General features: G+C 39.5%; 2 protein-coding genes across 3 annotated transcripts; both read right to left on the minus strand.

Moving 5' to 3' along the window:
• Positions 1–2,284: 2,284 nt before the first annotated feature.
• On the minus strand, positions 2,285–6,546 carry LOC102719910 (probable 3-deoxy-D-manno-octulosonic acid transferase, mitochondrial). 2 transcript variants are annotated; one of them, XM_006644981.3, is made up of 12 exons: positions 6,218–6,546; positions 6,081–6,123; positions 5,562–5,684; positions 5,262–5,381; positions 4,746–4,824; positions 4,283–4,399; positions 3,548–3,645; positions 3,210–3,291; positions 2,987–3,106; positions 2,827–2,897; positions 2,485–2,677; positions 2,285–2,396 (listed from the first exon to the last, which is right to left on the minus strand). In XM_006644981.3, exons 1-12 carry the CDS (start codon positions 6,529–6,531, stop codon positions 2,386–2,388), a joined length of 1,371 nt encoding a protein of 456 aa, XP_006645044.3. In that variant the 5' UTR covers positions 6,532–6,546; the 3' UTR covers positions 2,285–2,385. The 2 variants fall into 2 exon arrangements, with proteins under 2 accessions (XP_006645044.3, XP_015695186.2); XM_015839700.2 differs by having other exon boundaries at positions 3,210–3,300.
• Positions 6,547–6,628: 82 nt separating this feature from the next.
• Positions 6,629–15,122, minus strand: LOC102720191 (GABA transporter 1). The gene is made up of 6 exons (XM_006644982.3): positions 14,757–15,122; positions 11,904–12,134; positions 8,071–8,168; positions 7,754–7,940; positions 7,495–7,628; positions 6,629–7,388 (listed from the first exon to the last, which is right to left on the minus strand). Exons 1-6 carry the CDS (start codon positions 14,863–14,865, stop codon positions 6,774–6,776), a joined length of 1,374 nt encoding a protein of 457 aa, XP_006645045.1. The 5' UTR covers positions 14,866–15,122; the 3' UTR covers positions 6,629–6,773.
• Positions 15,123–22,480: the final 7,358 nt, after the last annotated feature.

The raw sequence follows: 22,480 nt of genomic DNA on the forward strand, positions 1-22,480 counted from the left end.
GATGATGATAATATATAGGTTAGTAGCTTCGCCGTTTACTTGTTGGCTTATTAGCTATAACCAAAATTTTAATGTGTTCATGTCGTAGTTTATCTTTTACTTCTAAATCATTAGTAAAACATATATACAATTTTTTACCCATAAGTTGTTGCTCGTTCCGTTCATATTTGTTTCATTCATATTCTTTAATGTGGTTTCTCAATTGTAGTATCAATATTATTATACTCTGTTTTTAATTGTTTCACGTTTAATCGTAGAGTAGTTTTTAATTGTTTCACGTTTAATCGTAGAGTCGGGGACTACACTGCACCTACATTTTTTTTGATATATTCTTTGTTTAAATCGTTTCCTAAAGTCATTGCAAGTTAACTCTCGAGGGTTTTTTGACTTTTAAGAAAAATCGGTTATCTAAAACTCAAGACCGAATTATCACCCTCATCCTCTTGCTTGTGTTTATATTTATAAGTTAAAATTTGAATTTTCAACCTTAAATATAGAGTTGATTTTAAGATCTTTCCATCATAATTTATTTTTCAGCCTAACATTTTAGGTCGCTAAGAACAATTATATAAAAATTTTATCTACAAATTATTTTTTATTTGTAAATATGTCATTTGACTTTTTTCCTAAAAAAAACCAAAAGATCACCCCATGTTTAAATAAAAACTAAAGACCAAGCAATTTAGTTTCAGTTAGTTCAATTCGGTCTTCGATCATAATAAAAATACGTGACAATCTGAGGAGATAAAAAATTCAAGCAAATCACAATAAAATAAAATTTTAGTGGTATTTTCCCTCTTGTAGTCTTGTATGACATATTTCATAAATGAAATAGCACATAACAATAACAATATATAATTATTTACAATGATAGCATTGATCATACTTGCTCTTGCTTTCAACTTATGCTTCAAATCAGCAAAATTACTATGGCTATGTGATTTTTTACTAATTTCGGTTAGTTCTGTCATTTTGGGTAATGAAGGATGATGACTGAATTAACCGATTAATTTCGATTAGTGCAAAATGATAATTGAATTTCTAACTAAAAAATTCGGTCCGATCATTTCGATTTCAGTTTCGGTTAGATCGGTTTCTCGAACTTGGTTATTTTGACCAGGAGAATACTGTAAATGCATATGGCTGCGAGAATGTTCCTTCGCGCACCCAACAATTTTTTTTAACATTTTTATTACTTTTAAAACTAAGTCACTCTAAAGTTTATTCTATATATGAATTTTTTTGACCACGTCACCCTCACGCGGTATAGTTAAATAGCATTGTCAAGATGTCATGACAACATTATTTGATCACGACTACAAGACTAATATGTGACATGGTAGAAGAATATGATTGTGCCAACTCCTCATGGCAGGCAATGTTATCAGTCCACACCAATAAGGTAAAGCGTCCAAAAAGTTTAGATTAAAAAATAAGTAATTTAGTTTAAAATTACAAAAGTTCAAAAAATAATTAAAAATTCCACCGCAGGCCATATGAGAAGAGCAAGTCCGGTGAAACTCATTGCTCCATTATTTCCAGCTTATTAATCGAACTATCGAAATAAGATCATTTGCCGTATGCTTTGAGATCTATTTTTTTTAAAAAAAATATTTTATTGTGTTGCTTAGGCCACTGGTTTTTAAGCTATCTGTTAAGCTTATTTATTGGTATATTTAATGTATTCATACATGTTCTATAATCCAAACCAATAGAAATTTTACAATAAGAAAGTACCTGGAGACACCAAATTTGTAGTGTAAAATTTTAGTAACTAATATTTAGAGGTATCAGATTTTTATGCTAAAAAGTATGTTTTCTTTATGTACTTTTTAATGACGGTAAAAATGCTCATAAATCAAACATGGGTATATGTACTTATATAGCTTGTCAAAGTAAAGGTCACGAGCATGCTTGATAAATCATGGAATTGGATGTGTTTTTCAAACTTCTACAAACCCGATTTATCAGGTTTATCAACTAATACAATTGCTCCCACCAATACAATTGCTCCCTTTATTCCATATTATAAAATTTTCTGCGTTTAACTAGATTAATCAATGTATTTTAATGTATATGTTTTTTATATGTATCTAGATTCATCAGACAAGGCTATACAATTTTTTAATACAGAATGGAGAGAATAATAAACTATCAGTAGTCTGCCATATTGATAGGAGCTAAAGAACTGTAACAATTTACTCGTAACACAAGAAAATGAAAGAATGATAGTGAATAGGAGAGTATTAGAATTTGTCAGAAATGCTACGATGCTGAGAGGGGGGGGGGGGGGGGGGGGCGGATGGAAATACAAGATTTTTCTGTGCATCTGATTGTAAAAGGAACTTCAGGCCTTGTCTTGCTAAACAGAGGGTTCATACATTGTCAACCTGTCCCTGCAAGTTATTAGAAGAGATATCGATGTCTTAAATGTTGAAAATCCAAAGATGTTCCATATTCCATGTGTACACCTTTCATACTTACTACTGAAGCAGGTGTCCCATGTGTCCATTTGAGAGCCAGTAGTGAATGTGCGGACTAAATTCCATACACGAGTCACAACTCCATCTGACATAATTGAAAATGCATCTTTTGCAGCTCTTTGACATGCTTCAAGAGCTTTAGAATCACCAAGGAGTTGTTTTAGCGCTTCCAAAAGTTCAAATTCTCCTGTGACCTGAAAAGAAATTGCATTAATCCTCACAGAATGAAAGGGGTTGAAGGCAACAAAATAGTACTAATGCCACTCTTAATAGAACATGGTACACAAAATAACATGTTATATTTATGTTCAGACGAACAACAAAGTACAGAACAACTCGCCACCTGCTTGACAGCTAAAGGATTTATTTGCCACATTTCAACCAGCATATGATAGAAGTGCCCGACATGGGGACCTGAAAGACAATTAGTGAAACTTCAGATAGTCTGATTTTGTTAAAAAAAATTTGTAATTTAAAATAGTCAGACACATCTTTTATCATACCAGTCAGAACAGCGCAACCAACTGCAGACGCCTCCGAAATATTATGACCAGCTAAACCAGGCAAAAAGGAACCCCCAATAACTGCTATTGGAGTAACTCTGTAGAGCATTCGTAACTCACCTGATTTCCATGATATTTTCTTTCATTAATTAACATTCAAAAGAATATACATAATCTGTACTGAAAGAATGCACAAAGTTAAGGCAGAAGCAATAACTCAAACCTAATGTATCAACGACATATACACTGGTGTTTGGAGACAGCACTTCTCTTGTTGACCTCAGCGCAAAATTCACCTTTTGTTTCTGCAGAGTCTAGAAGAAGATGAGTGAAGATGTGGACCATACGTATTACAATATCAGAGTTGACGGAATATTAATCATATGCTACATGCTCTAGAAAACCATAGGAAAATTCAAGTAAGTGTATAGAATCAGTTCTTCTATCCATATAATTTCAAGCTCCATACCGTTTAAATTACTCCTCATTACAATGAATCACCCACAGAGTACCCAATGCAGTATTCCAAATATAAAAAGGGAAGGAATGCAATTGACATACTATAGAAACATTCTTGCTGTCCTGAGGATGCCTTGGGACAAGAATTAATAGTAGAGTAGGATATGTCTTGATTAACTCATCATGAACACGGAGAATGACTGAAAAAGAAAAGTTGAGGGGACTTGTCAAACATTGTTTTCACGTCAAGAACACAAGCATAGTAAGATAGGGATTCAATTCTTCAAGTTGAGGTGGCATGTGACAATCCCCTTTTCTTTGCCAAAATCACATACTTGATAAGTTGTGCGAAAATTAGGGAATAGATGAATACAAATCTAATATGTACTTTCATAAAAGCCATTTTGCATGTTAACTGTCCCCAATATGGAAATGAAGGCAAAGATAACTCTTGAAGTAAAGATGGCTGTAGTAAAAAAAATTTAGCAAGCTGGTGGGCATGGAACTACAGAAACCTCTTTCACTTGGCATTCCTAGTATCGAAGTATTCTTTGAATATGTGAGTTTTACAAATACAACCTTCTAATCTAGTCCTCGTTGCTAGATTAATCAGTCAAACTTTGAAGTCCTATCCTGAGAATGGTAAACTTTGTATTAAGAGAACATAAAAAAGTCAGCGATGAATTTAGGGATACCAGTGGTGATCATCACCATGGGCAACAGAGTTCACACAGCCATATATATACAGTTTTAGTCCTGCACAAAGTTCCTCACTTCCTTGGAAGAGTAGATAAGACAAATCCAGGAAAAAGAAAAGGTATTGTCTGAGGCGCTTACTTTCATCTTCACCTTTGTGGATAGAAGCTGCCATCCAGATGGGCCTATTGCAGAACTGTTGCTGAAGGTCTTCTATTTCAGTGATCTCTTTCTCACCAGCATCAATGTCACCAACAGCTAAGTAATTTACATGTGTCTCATTATCAATCATTGACTTGTGAATCTTGTTATCTTTCAAGTAACCCTTGAGAATACTCCCTCTCTTTCACAATATAAGACTTTCTAGCCTTGCCTAGATTCATTGGATGGTAATGAATCTAAACACATGTAAATCATATACATTGATTAATGGATGAATCTAAGCAGAACAAGAAAGTCTTACAATATGAAATGGAGGGAGTACATCACTTATAAGTCTATTTCAAATATATTCTCAGAAACATAGGAAGCCAAAGAAATAATGTCTATTTCAAATATATTCTCAGCAACATAGGAAGCCAAAGAAAAATTGGCATTGGCATACCATATTTTAAGTCCCCAGCAAAATGGATGACTTGTGGTGGTGTATGAAGTAATTGAAAACGAACAGCTTGAATAGTACTCTGGAACAGATAGAAATGAATAATGACACCAGTAATATTTATTATATTATAAATACAACTAAAAGAAGGCATCACATTCGTTCTGGAGGCTATAAACTACTACATAAATCTAAGAAAAAGAAAAAGACCTTGATTGTTAGATCATGGTGGGTCCAGAACGGTATAAATTGATTAATATAGTTATATACAAAATACAATTATATTTATAGAAATAGAAACTAAGAGTTGTATATGAAATCCAAATCTTATAGAAATAGAAGCTAAGAGTTACATATGAAATCTAAATATACTTCCTCATAATGGTATCTATAGAAATAAAATTTCAAAGTTGTATATTAAATCTAACTCTACGTAAATTATCCAGATCCGTGCAAAACTGCGCGGGGCAATCCCTAGTTTGTACAGAAAATAAGGTTTAGAACTACATCACTCCGTACCAATGGGATAACAAGTGATAGTTTGGAGAGCATCAAAGAGACTAACTGCAACCCTGGAAACAAGGACCAACGATTGAAAGACTTCATTGATATGCGCGCATTTAAAAGAGCCACTGCAATCTGAAAATAGGAAGGTCATGCATAACAGATAAGTAAATAGTGAATTGTACTATGAGCTGAAAAGACAGGTAATCTTCCCTTACACGTTGACAGAGCAAAGGGAAGGCACAGCCCAGCCACTTAGAAATAGAGTGATAATGAGGAGTACATCAACAATACAGGAATATGAGAGATACTCACCCCTTTCTCTGCTGCAGACAGAATGAGGTTTGGCCAGAGTTCACTTTCCATAAGTAGTATCAAATTTGGTTTCCAGTATCCCATGAAACTTTCAATTGCATCAGGACAGTCAAGGGGTGCAAACTACAAAGATATATACTTACAGTTACATAAAACTATGACAAGCTACCGTAGACCTATATATTAGTAAATCCACATGATAAGGCATATCAGACAAACTACACAGATTGTCTATTGACGGTTCCCTTCACCTAAACAAACCGGATATATCATCAAATTTCGCTTGATCTGTACTGTTGAATATTACAACGTTACTATCAGAGTGTAATATAACCTTATGAAGAAACATAGTATGAACAAAGCAGTATCTGCCTAGCCAAAGTTCGAAGCTAAAAGATTTTATAAAGAAGAGTCAAACAGTACAAAATTGTTTTGCATCCGCCATTTTGCAGAAAACTAAACCGGTCGTAACCACGGTGGTCTGAATTGTGAAGGTAAAGGAGCAATCCACGAGCTCACCTGATATATGACACCATCCGGTAGCAAGTCTTTCATCACTTCGCTGAATTCAAAACAAAACAAATGAAATAGAGCTCGGCCACATTTTACACTAAAATGAGCGCGAAGCGTGTTTGTGGTAATGGGTGTAAGCTTACTAGGATGAGAGAGTAGTAGTGGTGAGGAGGATGGGGAGACCAGGGTGGAGGCGGGCGCAGTGGCGTACGACGGGAAGCGCGGCCATCCCCTCGCCGAGGGATACGGCGTGGAACCACACGAGCGGCGAGCCCGGACGGGGCCGCGCCGCCGACGGCCGGCCCAGCCGCTCTGGCCAACGCGATGGGTGCTCCAGTCCTCGTAGCCGCCGCCACAGAAGCGCCGCCGGCGCCGCCGCGCGGCTCGCCGTCCTATACAGCTCGTACAGCGCCCGGCCTCCGCGCGCCGCCGACGCCGGCGTGCGGGCCGTCCGCATGGAGCCTGGCCCGTCCAACGAGACCGAGACTGGTGAGATGCTTTGGGCTTTTTGTTAGCGGCGCATGAGGCCGCGGCTCGCGTGCTTTGTGTCCGAGCCCAACTCGAATTGCCTTCCACGCGACTATGCGTTACGTCTTCGATACAAGAAAGCGTATAATAAATTGTGGTTTGTCCGTATTCAAGGTCAGAACACATGTTGTGGGCACAATATTTTTTGTACCAATTTTACACGTTTACATGTCACACGTTCGCGAACAGTTTGTAGCTATTGGCGTCCAGGACGATCTGCCGCACGGCGGCGACGGACGCGACGACGGCCAGCGCGGAGAACACGACGGCGATGGTGGTGTTGAGCCAGAACACGACCCCCTTCTTGGACGGCTTGAACGTCACGTTGTAGAACACCGCCGGCACGGCGAAGTCGAGCGGCAGGAAGCCGAAGGCGCCGATGAGCGCGTTCATGTCGCCGAAGAAGGGCACCATGGCCGCGATGATGGTGCCCAACGCGACGGCGGCGGTGCGGGAGATCACCCGCGGCACGACGTTCCGCGCCGCGTACTGCCCGGCCCTGGGGTCCGACAGGAGCCCCTCCAGCACCTCGTTCGTCGGCTGCAGGTACACCACGGCCACCGCCGAGAGCTGCAACAGGGTGAAGAGCTCGATGATGAGCAGCAGCGCCTCCGGGATGATGGCCCTGCCGTCCACCATGAAGTTGCTCAGGAGTGTGCCCTGCGACTGGTTGCCGAACGCCCAGTACCCCGAGATGGCCACGCTGAAGAACGTCGTCACCACCACGGCGTAGCACAGGCACAGCCCCTTGAACATCTTCCCCGTCACCGGCGCGGCCACCGTCGCCTGCAGCAGCAACCCAGGTGTAAGTTACCATCAATTAACATTCTTCCACAGCATATGCCACCTACTGAATCTTAATATTCAGAGCTTTTCGTGCTCATGTAGCCACCTGTATCTCCGGGATGATGCCATTGCCGTACGTCGTCGCGATGACGGCGATGGCGTTGAACACGCCGAACACGCGGTCATGGGTGTTGGCGCCGGCGATCGAGTAGTCCTTTTCTGGCGCTCCGCTTGATCTTCCTGTACGTGCAGCATGACGTAGAACTCGTCAGTCCTATTCGAATTTTAATTAATCCGTAGCGGCGACACGCCAAAAGCCCAAATAGCTAATCTACGTGAAGTTGCAAACTGGGCAGGACACCTACCAAGGTAGATGCAGGCGGCGACGGCGCAGAAGCTGTAAGCGAGGCACAGCATGAGGGAGACGAGGTTGACGTGCCGGAGGGAGTGGAACGACGGCAGCTGCGCCAGGATCATCATGAAGACGCCGAAGATGGCCACGAACACGTACAGCTTGATCGTGCCGCCGGGGTTGGCGATCAGGTAGATAGCCTGCAACGCGATCGAGCAGGAACTATAATTTGACGTGCGCGTGTGCATTAATTCCTTGTGCAAGATCAAGATGCATGCGAGATTCCGACACGAAATCAGTCGTGGTTTCAGTTCTGAGAGTTGCTGATACCTTCATGCTCTGACCAGCCAGAAGAGTGCACGCGACGACTGCCCCGAAGCAGACCAGGAACTGGATCGGCCCGATATAGTAGCGTGCCCATCCGGGCCCTGCATTATCGTGGAAAATTAACCATTAATCTCACTCTTCTTAGTAAGGAGCTGTTTAGTTGGGTCATTTTTTGCCCGTATCAGTTCCCATCATAAATGGATCATGTTACACTTGTTTGTTTCAGATGGGCTGTAATCGGATAGCCCGCAAACAAATTCCGGCCCAATGCAACCTTGGTTACGCTCCTAGAAGGATGGAATGCAATACCGATACGGAGAAGAGAGCGCACAGCGCACGGCGTCGTAGTCTTCTCCCTCACAGTGCACACGTCATCGTCGTCTTCCTCTCAGTCGCAGCACCCGCGCCGTCCCCACGCCCCGCTCGCGTTGACGACGCTGCTCCCTCCCTCCACGCTCGATGCCGGCACGCTCGTCACCGGCGTCGTCTTCTCGCCCCGCGCCACGTGCCCCGCGCCGGCACTGCCCCCTCCCTCCGCGCTCGTCGCCGACGTCGTCCCCTCGCCCCGCGCCCATCCCCGGCGCCGGCGCTGCCCCCTCCCTTCGTGCCCGTTGCCGGCGTCGTCCCCTCGCCCCGCGGCCATCGCCGGCGCCGCCCTCTCTCTCGTATGCTCCGCTGTTTCCTGTCTTGTGCGCTCCACCACTGCGATTGGATCTTGACAGGAAGAACTTCATGGAGACTGGATCTGGGAAGAACTCCATGAAGACTGGATCTGGTAGTTTATTTGTTAACAAATCTGGTAGTTTCATTCATGTTAATTTTTCATCCAATCCTTTGATTGATTTTCAAGGTGTCATTGATTATATTTTGCATAATATTATCTCTTGTCTTGAATTCTTGCTGTCAAAATTTGCATCCAAATATACCTGACAGTGTTGTGCTTGTTCACTGCATTGTAATCAGTTTTGCTTGCACCTGTTAGTCTGTTACATGGCTACCTAACCAAACAACGGGAATGAATCAGTATCCATTACAGTAACTATCCAAACAAAGCTTGTAATCGGTTACATTGTAATCAGTTTCCGTGGAAGCATTTCTAATTACGTTTACGTTAACGTTATTGAACCAAACAACACCTAAATTGAAGGAATCTCCTTAGTGATAGCGATGCCGCACTGATGAATTCTGTGTTTCTTTCTAAGCATTTTTGTCAGATGCGTGTGTAATTAAACCGTAGAGTCTGCTGTCAGATGGCAAAGTATGATTCTTTTTTTTCCCGAATACATGTCGCAAACAGTAGTGTGCGATTTGATTCTACACCGTACCTTTTAATATTCTACCATTTAAGGTCGACAGACAGTATGTTAAACTGTAGTATATATGATTTGATTCTACTCTGTTTAAGGTTCACAGACAGATTGACAGAAACGGCGCGCGTGCTGAATTATTTTCTTCGCAAGTATCAATCGATTTAGACAGGCAAGCAAGTGGAGACTGGAGAGATGGAATAATTCCAGTGCAAATACTTGCTGACAAACTGTCAAATTCACCCAATTGCATGTTTTGTACTAATGTAGTACTAGTAGTGCTGCATTACTGTCCCCTATGGCCCTATTGACACTTTGATCTTCTCTCTACCTGCCAAGTGCTAACTGGTGTTTCAGTGTTATCTACGGGAACAGGTGGGGATTCTTCCCCCCGTCGACTTCGGAGAGAAAAACGAGTCCTAGCTAGCGGCTGGACTCTAACCTATGCTGCACCATGTGTAACAGTGTTGCGATTATTGAATGCTGCTTCGTCAGTTACTGAAATCAAGCAACATGTCGGCTTCAGAGTTCAGACGCTGCCGTTGGGTGAAGAGTTTAGCATCCATCTTTTCATGTGTATTTCTGTTTATAAAATAAAATTTAAATCTTAAATTTAAAGTTAAAGTTAATTTTAAAGATTTTTTTATCATAATTTATTTTCAACATTAGCTTTTATATCACTAACAATACGTATCTAAAAGTTTTATTTATAAATTATTTTTTATTTACAAATACCATTTAATTTTTTATGAAAAAATCAAACAATTAGTCCAATATATGTTCTTGTACCCATACTCATATCCATTATCTTTTTTTTTTAACCAAAAGATACATGTCCATTGTCATTGCCATCAATGATGCAGATACGCATACATGTTGAACATGTAGCGACGCGAAATGGGAGCTTATGCTTCGGTCTGGCGGTATGGCCTAATGCCGCTGACTTGTTCTGCACGAGGAAAAGGGTAAGCTGACTTTCTTATGCATATCACAGCAACAGGGCATCAACCACTTGACGTTTCGGCCCTACCGACTTTAGGTGCTGAACTGATGATGTTTTGACTCATCATCACATCTCACAAACTACCCCATCCATCCCAAAATATAAATATTTTTAGAATTTAAATTTTCTACCATAATATGATTATTTCTACACCGATTTCGGTGGTTTCAATTATTTCAGTGATTTCAGAGCTAATCAGATGCTTAAAGAAAATCTAATAAATTCAAGATTTAAAAAATAACCACTAAAATACCTCGAAGAGGATTTTTAAATATCTTCTTAGTTTATGCTAAATAAACTAAAATACTTATATTTTAAAATGAATGTAGTATGTAGCTTTTGCAAAAAAAAAAACTATCCCATTGTCTCGTGAGCCACAGAAAAAATCTCAGAATTTTTTTGAGAATTAATATTATTTTAATGGAACATCGCAAAAGTAGAGGCCGTCCGAGGAAATCGTAAATTTAAGGGTCTATCGAATGGTGGACGTTCGACTGGGGCTTATCAAATGGATGGAGTTTGACAGGGCCCACCACCCGTTCGACTGCTGAGCCAGCCGTGCTTGTCAAACTGCCACAGTTCGATAAGGGAGCATGTCTAACTTGTCAGGCCCCCGTGTCGAACAGGGACAGCTCAACAGGCTTGCAACGCTGGCGATCTAATCCGATCTCCCCCAGTCGACTGTTGGCCGTTCGATATGAGTGCTATCGAACTATGACAGTTCGACATGACCCTAAATTTGCGATTTTTATGGATGCCTCTAATTTTGCGATTTTCCATTAAAATAATGGTAATTCTCAAAAAATTCAAAATCTCGTGTATAATCAGAGCATCTGCCTATCCTATTTCACAATTCGTGTGGATCATTTTTTGGCTTTATGTTAAAATTTTTAAATTTTAACCTTAAATTTGGGGTTGATTTGAGGTTTTTCATTAAAGTTTGTTTTAATCACTACGAATGTGTATGTCCTTTGGCTTAAAAATTTTATTCGTAAATTATTTTCTGTCTACGTATATATATTATTTGGTTTTTCTCATAAACACCCTAAAAATGACATTGCGTGACTTCAGGGCCCAGGATAACTGGATAAGTGAAGACACGCGCGAGAGAATCTCACCTGCCTCGTGATGGATAACAATTATTGTATTTTGGTATTGCACACAAGGGTTTACGGCATTTGTCAGTCAATACAATTTTATATGTAGATTCTCCATCTACCATTTAGCTTGGAGTTGCAACGTGTCTTCATTTTAATCACTTCTTTACTTGAGTTTAATTACTACTTTCTCCTTCATAAAATAAGTGCAGCTCTTTAGTTTAAGATACGTTTATTTTTGAAATAAAGTTAATACTATATTACTTTACTTCGGATACATATATGTTTATTAGCCTATGTTATCTTTAGGGATTTTGAGAGTAACTTGTACCAGTGTAATTTGTTTTTTTTAACAGAAACATGTAGTTTGTTTAGTTGCAGCGTAGCACGTAATTACGGATAGGTATATGTGTGAGTGTGATTACTGACCTAATATGTCGGCGGCCATGTCCCTGAATCGGAGCTGGCGGCGTCCCTGCTGTGCGTGGTGCTCGAGGACGAGGGAGATGAGGTTGTACGAGTAGAAGGTCACGGCGGCGCCGATCACTAGGCAGATGAGCCCCGCCGCCCACCCCAGCGACGCGAACGCGAACGGCAGGCTCAGCAGCGGCGGCGCCACGATGGACGTCGTCAGGTGGTACCCACAGTGCAGCCATGACCCTGCACACATACACAAACACATATCAGGAAATTTTTCAGTTAAAAGGAAGAGTAATATTATTGAGAGATTTTACGATCTTTACGAGGTAAAAAAACATGTTACGACTATTATAATAGATGATATTATGTAAATATGATGATCTATATTATTTAGAAATACAAACACAGTAAAAGATCTCAATATTATATATTACTAGTAATGAGATAATCTGCTAATGAATCGAAACAGTACTTTTATTTTCACAATAGTATTTTTTTTTTCGTTTGCATTCGTCGCCGGATACTGGAGGTGGATAATGGTAAGCTGACAGTGAGAGGCTACCACTCAGGCACTCAGTCAAAAGTTGTCGGAGATAAAGATCGTGCTTAATGGCAAAAAAGTTTACATGTTAGCTAGACTCTTGGAATATGCATGCAGTGGCGAACTTACGTGGGTTAACTGAGGTCTTGGATCCGGATAAATTATTAAATTCTTACTAAATTATATCATATTAATTAATATATAATATAAAAATTAAATAATTAGTACGTATTAGATCTCTAGCAATCTTTTTCTGGTTCGTCACCGTATGCATGACGACTAGTAACAACACGTTGCCGTCGAAAACCTCGTCCCTCCGTCATACACCGATAAATCCTGCACGGCTGCACCAATGCCCACACCTACCTGCCTACTTTCCAAAGATGTACGTCATGCACATGTACTCCCCCAGCCACTAAACTTGCCTTCAACACCTGAAAGTTAATACTAGTATAAAGTTGTATATGCTAATATGTTTGCATGCAAGACTATGGAGTAGTAATCAATTTGATTTTGTTAAGCCTGCAGCTAGTCCTACACCGAATCACCTTGCCGTTGATAGGTGACTTGGCCTGTAGGCGCACTTGTTTTTTCTCATCCTTCTCTTAACTTGACCAAATATGATTAGATTAGCACACTGATAACATACCTAGGGGTGCTTTGAGCAAGTGCAACAAGTGATAATCATACTCTAAAAATTATCATATTATATTTGTGCTTATGTAAAACATAAAAAAAAGAGTGAGAAAAAATACATTTATATCCAACTACAACATGAACCTCAAAACATGGTATGTTTTCTGTATATAAGAGATGAACCATATATTAATAATATTTTATATATTTACATGTTATTATTGTATAAGTTTATATATTTACTCTTTATAACATAAAGAAGCTTTGGAGCTAGCATCTAGCTCTTATATATATTGATCTTGCTGCGATGGATCTAAACTTTTGTCCTAAAAGATTTAAGAGGTATGTCAAAAAAGACTGTGTTGAAATTTTATAAAATTTTGAACTAAAAATATCTGAAGTCTAAGGTGGACTGTGAAAGCATCCATGAAACTTGACATTTACCACCCCTGGACCGTACCAGCTAGCCAAACCTCCCCAAGACCATTTACAATTTCTTCAAGTCAAGAGTATCTGCGCATGACAGATTGATAGATCAACGAGATGGTGACCTTTACTAGTACACGATGCACACATCGGGCTAGATAATGAATGATTCATAGACGATTTATTTGAAATAAATTGAGTACAGTACATCGCAAATACATTTGGTCACTTTGGTCCATATATTTATATTATGTTACTGTTTGCTTCAACAAGACCAAACAAACATGTAACCATTTCATAAAGCCTGAAGATTGACTAGTAATTTTATATCGTGGTATGGTGGATCAGCTGAGCTAGCAGGATAGCAGCCTAACAGAACAAATAATAATACGAATTGGACATATTTGCATGCCGTGCTATACTGCTATTGATAGCCAGGGAGCCCATCATCCCTGCAAGTACATTTTCTTTTGTCTCGTCTTTGAATGTTGCACAAGAACAGATTTAGGCATGCATGCAGCAGATGTGGAGGAAAGGAAAAGCGAGCAAAGAAAGAAGAGAAATTTTTACAGCTTATCTCTGAATCTCATAAAGTAAAACAGTGAAAAATAGTGCAGAAGGATAGATCGGCCCATTCAAACATCCACATCTGTCCCAGAACTTTTAATCAGATTTCAGGAGACGCACCCAGTCATTGAAGATAGAACAGTAGTGCAGTACCCCTCAGAAGGGCTGCCGGAGTGCCGGGCACATGCGCCAAGGAAAACCAAAACGATTTGTAAACCGTAAAAAAATTCCTGTCTTCTACGGCGCGCTCTACCTATCTTTGTACTTCTGTGTCGTTTTTTTTTTGGGTTTTGTACTACGATTATTAACATGAACCAAATCATTTATATGCGGATCACATCAATCTTAGGAATGGCATAGCCAAATCCTGAACAACAACACTTCATCTTACTAGTATGTCATCCAAAACTATCTTTTAGTTTGTAGTACGAGTTAGTTGGCCAGTTGCTACTGATTAGGTAGCTAGCTCTTTTGCTTATTAATAGCTGAGGACAACCAATCAACAGTCTAGAAGATACGCCTCTGATGCTCCCAAACCACAAACCAGGTAACGCATATTTGTGCAGCTAGCCAAAATGATTGTTGCTTGACACGCGCCAAACAATTGAAGAAATCAAAGAAGATCGAGAGAAGAAGCGAGAGAGATGCGACCAGAAGCGAGAAACAGAAGCTCATGTCAGACACGCACGCACCTTTGGACTGGAGGACGAAGAGAGCCCCGGCGTCGAGCTTCTGGCCAACGGTGTCGCCGCCGGCCTCCATCTTCTTCGCCTCCTCATCCTCCCAGATCGGCGCCCCCATGACGCGCCCGGCCGCTGATCGATCGCTAGCTCCTTTGTATCTCGCAGACAGGAACCAGAGCGATAGTACAGTAGCAGCAAACTAAAGCGTGGATGCCTGGAACTCTTGAGGCTCGGACGATCTACAGCTCTACAGGGCCGTCGTTTTGTCTCCGGCTCTCTGCCGTGTTTCTCAGCAGTCAGCAGGGCCCTGGTTTTGGACTTTTGGGCCTCTCTGCTGCCGAACTGCAGTACCCGGCGCGAAGGGGGAGAGACCGAGAGAGCTACTCTATATAGAGAGGCTTGCGCTCTCGCGTGCGGGCGAAAGGTACAGGGCGGCCTGTGCGCACGTCGCCCGCGCTCGCGCACAGGCCCCGGGACTCGGCAGCGGCAGAGCGACCGGCAGTCGGCAGATCAAAATGGCCACGGGCGATCGTTAATACGGAGTACGTTCAGATTACCAAAAAGACCACGCGGCCGGCAGCGGGCAGCCCAAGCATTTTTGCAACAAAAAGTCCCGTCGAGCACTCTTATATCATGCACGTACTGCCAGGATTTTAAACCAAAGTCCGTCCAGTGTCGTGAACATTCAAATTGATCAGCTGACCTTAATCTTTACAGTCCATCTGTCTGTCTATCTATTCCTATCTATTATTGTATCTGTATACTATCCTATAATAAAATTTAAATTTTACTTTTTGTTGTTGATCAAACGTTTGATTTTTTTTTTGTCAAACACGTGCGCAATGTATGGGGGCCTGGAGGGAAGGACGTGTATGATATTTTGACTTGCATGCATGTCTTTAGATTATCATCCAACAACAGTGACCAAATTTTATTTATAAAATTAAAATTTTCAAAAATTTAATCAATAGGCAGACTCTTTAAATTTATCTTCTCCCAAACTATATATCGGTGGAGGAATAGTTGTCCCATCAATCACATCATATCTAAATCCATATCCATTTTACCTATAACTACTTCTCACTCCATACAATCTTTTTATTTAACGAGAGCGTTCAAATCATCCTTCCTTGTAACTAATTTGTCTATATAGTGCTAAAAATATACTTATATTAGACAATCTATCTCTCGAACTATTATTCAATCTAATTTATTATTTATAAAGACAGTCAAAAAGAAATCACCATGTTTGCCCTACACGTTTTACCACGTTACTCTAAGAAATATCTTAATTATATCATGGTGTGTCTAGATTATAGGATATAGATGGATCGATATCAATTGTATACAATATATAATTAGGATCTTAACTGTTAGATTATAGTGGGTCTAGATTGCAACGATATAGATTGATCTCTATAATTGTATACAAAATATAATTATATTATATTTATAGAAATAGATAAGTAATTCACGGCATTAATATGTAAAGTAATAGAACCATCTTATATGAATATGATATAGACATGTAAATGAAACCACCGCACATGAATAGATCGAATATAAGTAACATGATTAAAACATACTGATGGTTTTGAACTGGACTCTGAAGCGGAGCGTTCCTACAAACTTTGCGCAAAATCACACGTGATGACGTCGCGTCCCAATCGGAGAAGGAAGAAGTGTCATGGTGGGCAAACAATGAGCAGTTGCGCGTTGTGCTTTCCAAAAAAAATTCGTCCGTATAGGATGCAGAAGGTGAGGGTTCTATGCGACAACATAGTACAAAGAAGGCGGGAAAACCCTAGTTGTTTTAGCGTATATTGCATTGAGACGATGACTCGGTATTTATAGAGATATCAGGATGAATGTGTTGTCTTTATAACTCGTAACCGAACAAGATAAGTCACATATAATCTATCCGAACTTCACGGGAACTATATAAACTAGGATTCCAAAACAAACTCGAGAAAAATCCTACCAGAAAAGAAAGCCTCGTCTGTGCATGCATGAGGAGCCCATTTTGGCTGACCGTTCATATACATATCACATGAAACAAGCGAGCGCACGTGGTTATCTAGTTATTTTTTACACCATTGCTCATATGACTAGAAGATCATCCTCCCTTATAAGAATTCATGATCTCCTGCAATAAGCAAACTGAAACTAAATTTCACATGCATGTCTCTCGTGAGGTGGGCTTACGAAACTTTTCATAGAAATTATTTTTCTATGGGCTACAACAATTCCAACAAGATAGAGTATATTTTATAATATATTTATTCTACGTTAAATGTGTTGATATATTTTTATATAAATTTGATGAAACTTAAATATGTCTGATTTAAGTTAAATCCAAAGTGACTTATACCGTAAAATAAAAATAAAAAATGGGAGTACGGTTTGTTTTAAGAAATGTAAAATGTGAGGCCCTCGAGAGTAAAATGAAATGGAGCAAGGCGTCAGTGTCGACGGCAGAGGGGAAAAATTGGTGGACAATCAGCGAGATCGCGAGAGGGACACGGAGTAATGGCGCGCGCATGTAGCGCGGCGGAGAGGCGCGCACGAGTCCGTTCCCTCTTCGTACTCACGTACGTGTGGCTCATGCGCTTGCCAACTTGACCACACCCACACAGAATGTAGTGCTCGTAGCTCAAGCCTCAGAGTACTCGTTTTCGTTACCAACTGGGCAACTGATGCGCCTAACTAAGCCGCCGATTGGTGGCTCTCTCTTAGCTAAGGGGGGTTACAAGCCCAACCATTTTCTCTGCAAAATTTAAGGATCGGGTTTAAAACGGGTTAAAAATAAAATTGTTTAGATTTTGAGCTAATTTTTTTTAAAAATTAAATAGGGTTGTGGAAGAACTCACCGGCCTTGGCTCAGTCCCACCCCTACTCGTATCTGCTACTAGTGGTGTGACCGTGCACGTCGATCGGTCGTCGACATATACATACTCTCGTTGTTTGGCTTTTTCTCAAAAAAAAGTCACACGGTATATTTATAAAAAAATAATTTATAAATAAAACTTATATATATATTCTTAACGATATAAAAAAGAAAGAGTACAGAATAAAATATGATGAAAACTCTAAAATTATCTTTAAATTTAAGGTTGACAATTTAAATCTTGGCTTATAAATATAAAAAATAAAAAACTAGGGTGATAGCTGGGACCTAATGTCAGTACAGTTCGTTTTCATAGCAGCAATGTGTGAGTGTGAAATGCACAGCGGCGTCGGCGGTCGGCCATGGATGCAATTAACACGTCGGAATCGGAAGTTGATTGCTTTCGTTTGCCTTTTTTTTTTGGGGGGGGGGGGGGGAGCTATCAAGACAATAACAGCCTTTATGCAGAGCACCACTTGAGAGTTGAGAATTTCTCCGTCGACGGCGAGTATCACGAGTATCGGGATTTGTGGTTATTTTTGGTAGCAGACAGCTAAGAAACTCTTCAGAAAACAACACCTACACCTAAAACTAGTCCAGTTGGAGATGACAACAATCTGATCGACTGATCCAACTCGCTGATCTACGACTCAGGATACAACCAAATGATAGGATTGTTAACTCAGAGTACGTATCAGTACTATACGCATGCTGCCGCAGGAACTACGGTGCAGCCACCCGTTGACAACTGGACATATCATTATGAATTTGATCTTCACATGGTAACGCTGTAGTTGCTGACTTCGTAAGCTGATATGCTCCGGTAAATAAATAATGTCGTTGTGTTCTACTTCATCCGTTTCATAATATAAAATATTTAACTTTTTGTTACAATGTTCGATGATTTTTCTTATTCAAAAAATTATAGAAATATAATTTATTTTACTTATGACTTAATTTATTATCAAAAGAACTTTAAGCATAGAGTATGAAGATGTTAAAAGATTTATTTTTATTCATTTCAGTGGTTAATTTTTAAGTTTCGAATTGTTTAGATTTTGCTTTTAGGCATTCGATTAGCCCAAAGTCATTCTCATGATCAAAATCATGAGAATTACCGTAGAAATACTTTTATCATAGTAGAAAGTTTAGATATTAAAAATAATTACTCCCTCAGGGTTTTTTATTTGACGCCGTTGACTTTTTGATTTACGTTTGACCTTTTATATTATTTAAAATTTTTATTTAAATATATAAAATTATAAATTATACTTAAAGTGTAATAAATCAAAGATAACTACGTTAAAAAAATCGGAGGGAGTATATTTTAGGAGGGGGGGAGCACGTGCTTTCCGTTCCAGGCTCGAGCAGGCGCTAGATCCACGTATTTTGCGGAAGCAAAGCCTTTGCGTAGGATGGAGCATATGCCATCCATGGATGGAACCGTTTCTAAACTAACACCAACTACACCTGTCAGGCTGTCACGGCCTGCTAGAGTGCTGGCTACAGTCTACGGATAGTGATTAACGTCTAGGAGTAATGTAATATACTAACAGGGACGCGTGACACACGTCCCCTGGTGCCTGAAAGTACACGCTGCTCGCCACAATTACTCGGTCAGAAGAGAGAATCAGAGATATTGCAACAACATATATTTGCAGCATTGTCGATGGGTCTTTCAACTATTTGCCACTTTGTTCGTTGCCGCGTTTCCAAATGTCATTTTCTTTATTAACCTTAATTTTTTGTCACCGAGATATAAGAATTATTGATTTAATGTCATTCTCACCATATTATGCCACATCATCAGGACAAGTTGATAGCAGTGATAAAAGGACATTGCTACCCTCTAATCTTTTTTAGAGCAAATTTGACAATACAAAGAGATACTTTGCATCGAAAATGTGCATATCAATTCACAAACTTAACTCCTCAGATTTATACATCAATGTAACGTAGAAAATAAACACATATTTCCCTGGCAAGCACAGTACATACCAATCACTTGATGCAACCATTCTTGCCAGGAAAAGATGTGTTTATTTTCTATGTTATATTGATGTATAAATCTGAGGAGTTTGTGAATTAATATGCATATTTTCTATGCAAAGTATTTCTCTCCATTGTCAAATTTGCTCTAAAAAGGTTAGGGGTAGCAATGTTCTTTTATCACTGTTATAAACTTTTTTAGATGGCGTGGAGGCATAATATGGTGAGAATGACACTAAATCAATAATTCTTACATCCCAATAAGGTTAACAAAGAGAATGACATTTGGGAATGTGACAACGAAGAAAGTGGCAAATAGTCGAAAGACCCAATGGCGATAGACGTTCGTATTTGTGTTACACACACAGTAACTCACGCTTAAGCAATCAAACTCCTCGCTTCCTTGTCCTTTATAAGGCCAGTAGGCTGTCGAAAGAGTGAGACGTCGTTTCTGTTCTTCCGCATAATAGCAAAGCTCATGTTGTTTTTAAGTGTAAAATAGGAAAGAAGTATTGCTGTTGTCTAAAGTTGTTGATCCAGAATTCCAGAGGCAAGAAAGGATGAGGAATAGGCTTTGAATTTGCAGTAGAAAGTGGGGTCGTCTGGTAAAACAGTGCTTCGAGTCAGAGAACATTTCGAAGGACAATCATGTAGATAGATGCGTCGGAGAACGGATCGAGAAATTAGTCTTGCGCTATATTTTAACTTGTGTTTATACTTATAAGTTAAATTTTAAATTTTTAACTTTAAATTTAACGATTGTTTTGAGATTTTTTAATTAAATTTTACTTTTTATCTTTAGTTTCTAAATCACTATGAATATATATAGAAAAATTATTCGTAAATGGTTTTTATTTGCAAATCTAAAAAGGCCAAACAACCGGCTTCTCTCAGTTTGTGCGACACTGCGACTCGTCCAACTTTTGCGTGTGGGGTGCAAATTTCTTCTTGTAGAGTGCAAATTTCTTGCCAATATACTGTGTATTGTAAAGTAGCGAGGAATTGTTTTCCCGACTCGTTCACGGTCTATGAGTGAGATAGGATGTTGTCGGTGCGCAGTGAAATGCAATTTGCAAGCATATACAGGGGACAAGCGGTGCACGTTCTCCTTGTTCTTAGTCAGGTCTGTCACTGTCCCTGGTCGTTACGACACATTACGGCGAGAGGGCGAAGAGAGAAAAAACAGCCCCTGATGTTGCATACAGCATACTGTAATACACGAGATTACCTTTCAATTGCCTCGTGACTTTCTGTGTCCTGAAATCGACCAGACATCCAAGTCTTGGCATATACTAACATTGTATCTTCAGAATAGTTTTAACCATAATAGTGGTGTAGACAAATATGAATTTCTTCTTATTATTTTTATTTTTAAAAATATTTTCAGAAATATATTTATATCTAAAAATATACAAAACTAATCTCCTCGCGCCTAACTAGTAGGCGCAGTGTATAAAACACTATCTAAAAAGACACGGTAGGTGACGTGGCATACGACGAGTGAGGCGTGAGAGATGTTGGGGGGCGGGTAACATTTTTGCAGGCTAGGCCTTTAAGCGACCCTCTTAAAGTCCTTTGGTATGACATTTTATCGGCAACAAGAGGATCGACTGTAAAAAAAGACAATGCAATAACTTTGCAAACACCTCCCTAGCTACCGATAAAACATCCTTATAGAGGGTGGCAAGGGGGCCGCTTGTAAAATTCCGCCCCCTCTCTAAGGGCCGTCTCCTGCGCACAATTTGTTATCTGTCACGTTATCTATCTCATCCAACCATAGAGTGTTTTATACACCGTGTCTACCGGTTGGACACATGGAGGTTAGTTTTATAATTTTTTAAAAATAAAATATTTTTCTGTAAATATTTTTTTAAATAAATACATAAAAGAAATCGACAAATATGGGCCTTTGTAGTCCTAAAAACAACGGACCTTTCCTGTCTGGCCAGTTGGACCATACTACTTGTTATCATGTCTCACTATGCCCATGTCGTAGTTATGACTTGGGCCAATTGTATCGTGAAGGTTTTTATTATGTAAAAAGGCCCGTCTATATATGTACACTTTTATAGTTAAATCCATTTGGGATGCTATAACTTATTTATATAATCATATTTTTATATGAAATGATTTAGTGGTCTCCTCCCTCTGCGTCCCCCCCCCCCCCCTCAATGTCTAAATTCACCCATATAAGTTTTTTTTTGACATAGGGAATATTTACTAGAAGGATGTCCTTTATTCTAGACAAGCATGAACCTAGGTATTCTAATTTTTCGAAAAGAACCTTTTAGTGAAGATAGATCATGGTTAAACCCATTTTAATAATATAAATGGTTTTATACAACTGAGTCTTCCATAGGGCAAACAACCATCTTGTTAAACCCATGACATGGTTAATTTTATCTGTTTTTAGCTATAGCTGTAAAAAGAGAGAGAGAGAGAATTTGTTTGAGACCATTAACCATACTCACATTCGAAGTATTTTTACATCTGAAGTAGGACTTCTGCGATTGTGCAAAAAATAAAAATAAAAATACGGGAGTGTAGTTTGTGTGTGCATGTGAATTATGGCAAGACAGCTTGCTGCCATGTACGGAGTACCTTTGTTTTTCATACGACAATCTTGACACAAGTACGATATGCAAAGGCAATTCTAAAATCTTAATAGGTACACATTCCTCTAATCTGAAACTAGGTTTACATGCAAGATCATAGTGACGAAAAATTATTTATCTCATGAAGAGATGACATATGTGATGTGGTAGTAAAGTCGTGTTCGTCGGTGCATAAATTCATTCGCTAGAGTTTAAATCCTTAGGCTTATAAATATTACATATACATAAGTAAGTTTTCAACA

Source organism: Oryza brachyantha, chromosome 1 (assembly GCF_000231095.2).
Source record: "Oryza brachyantha chromosome 1, ObraRS2, whole genome shotgun sequence".
NCBI lineage: Eukaryota > Viridiplantae > Streptophyta > Magnoliopsida > Poales > Poaceae > Oryza > Oryza brachyantha.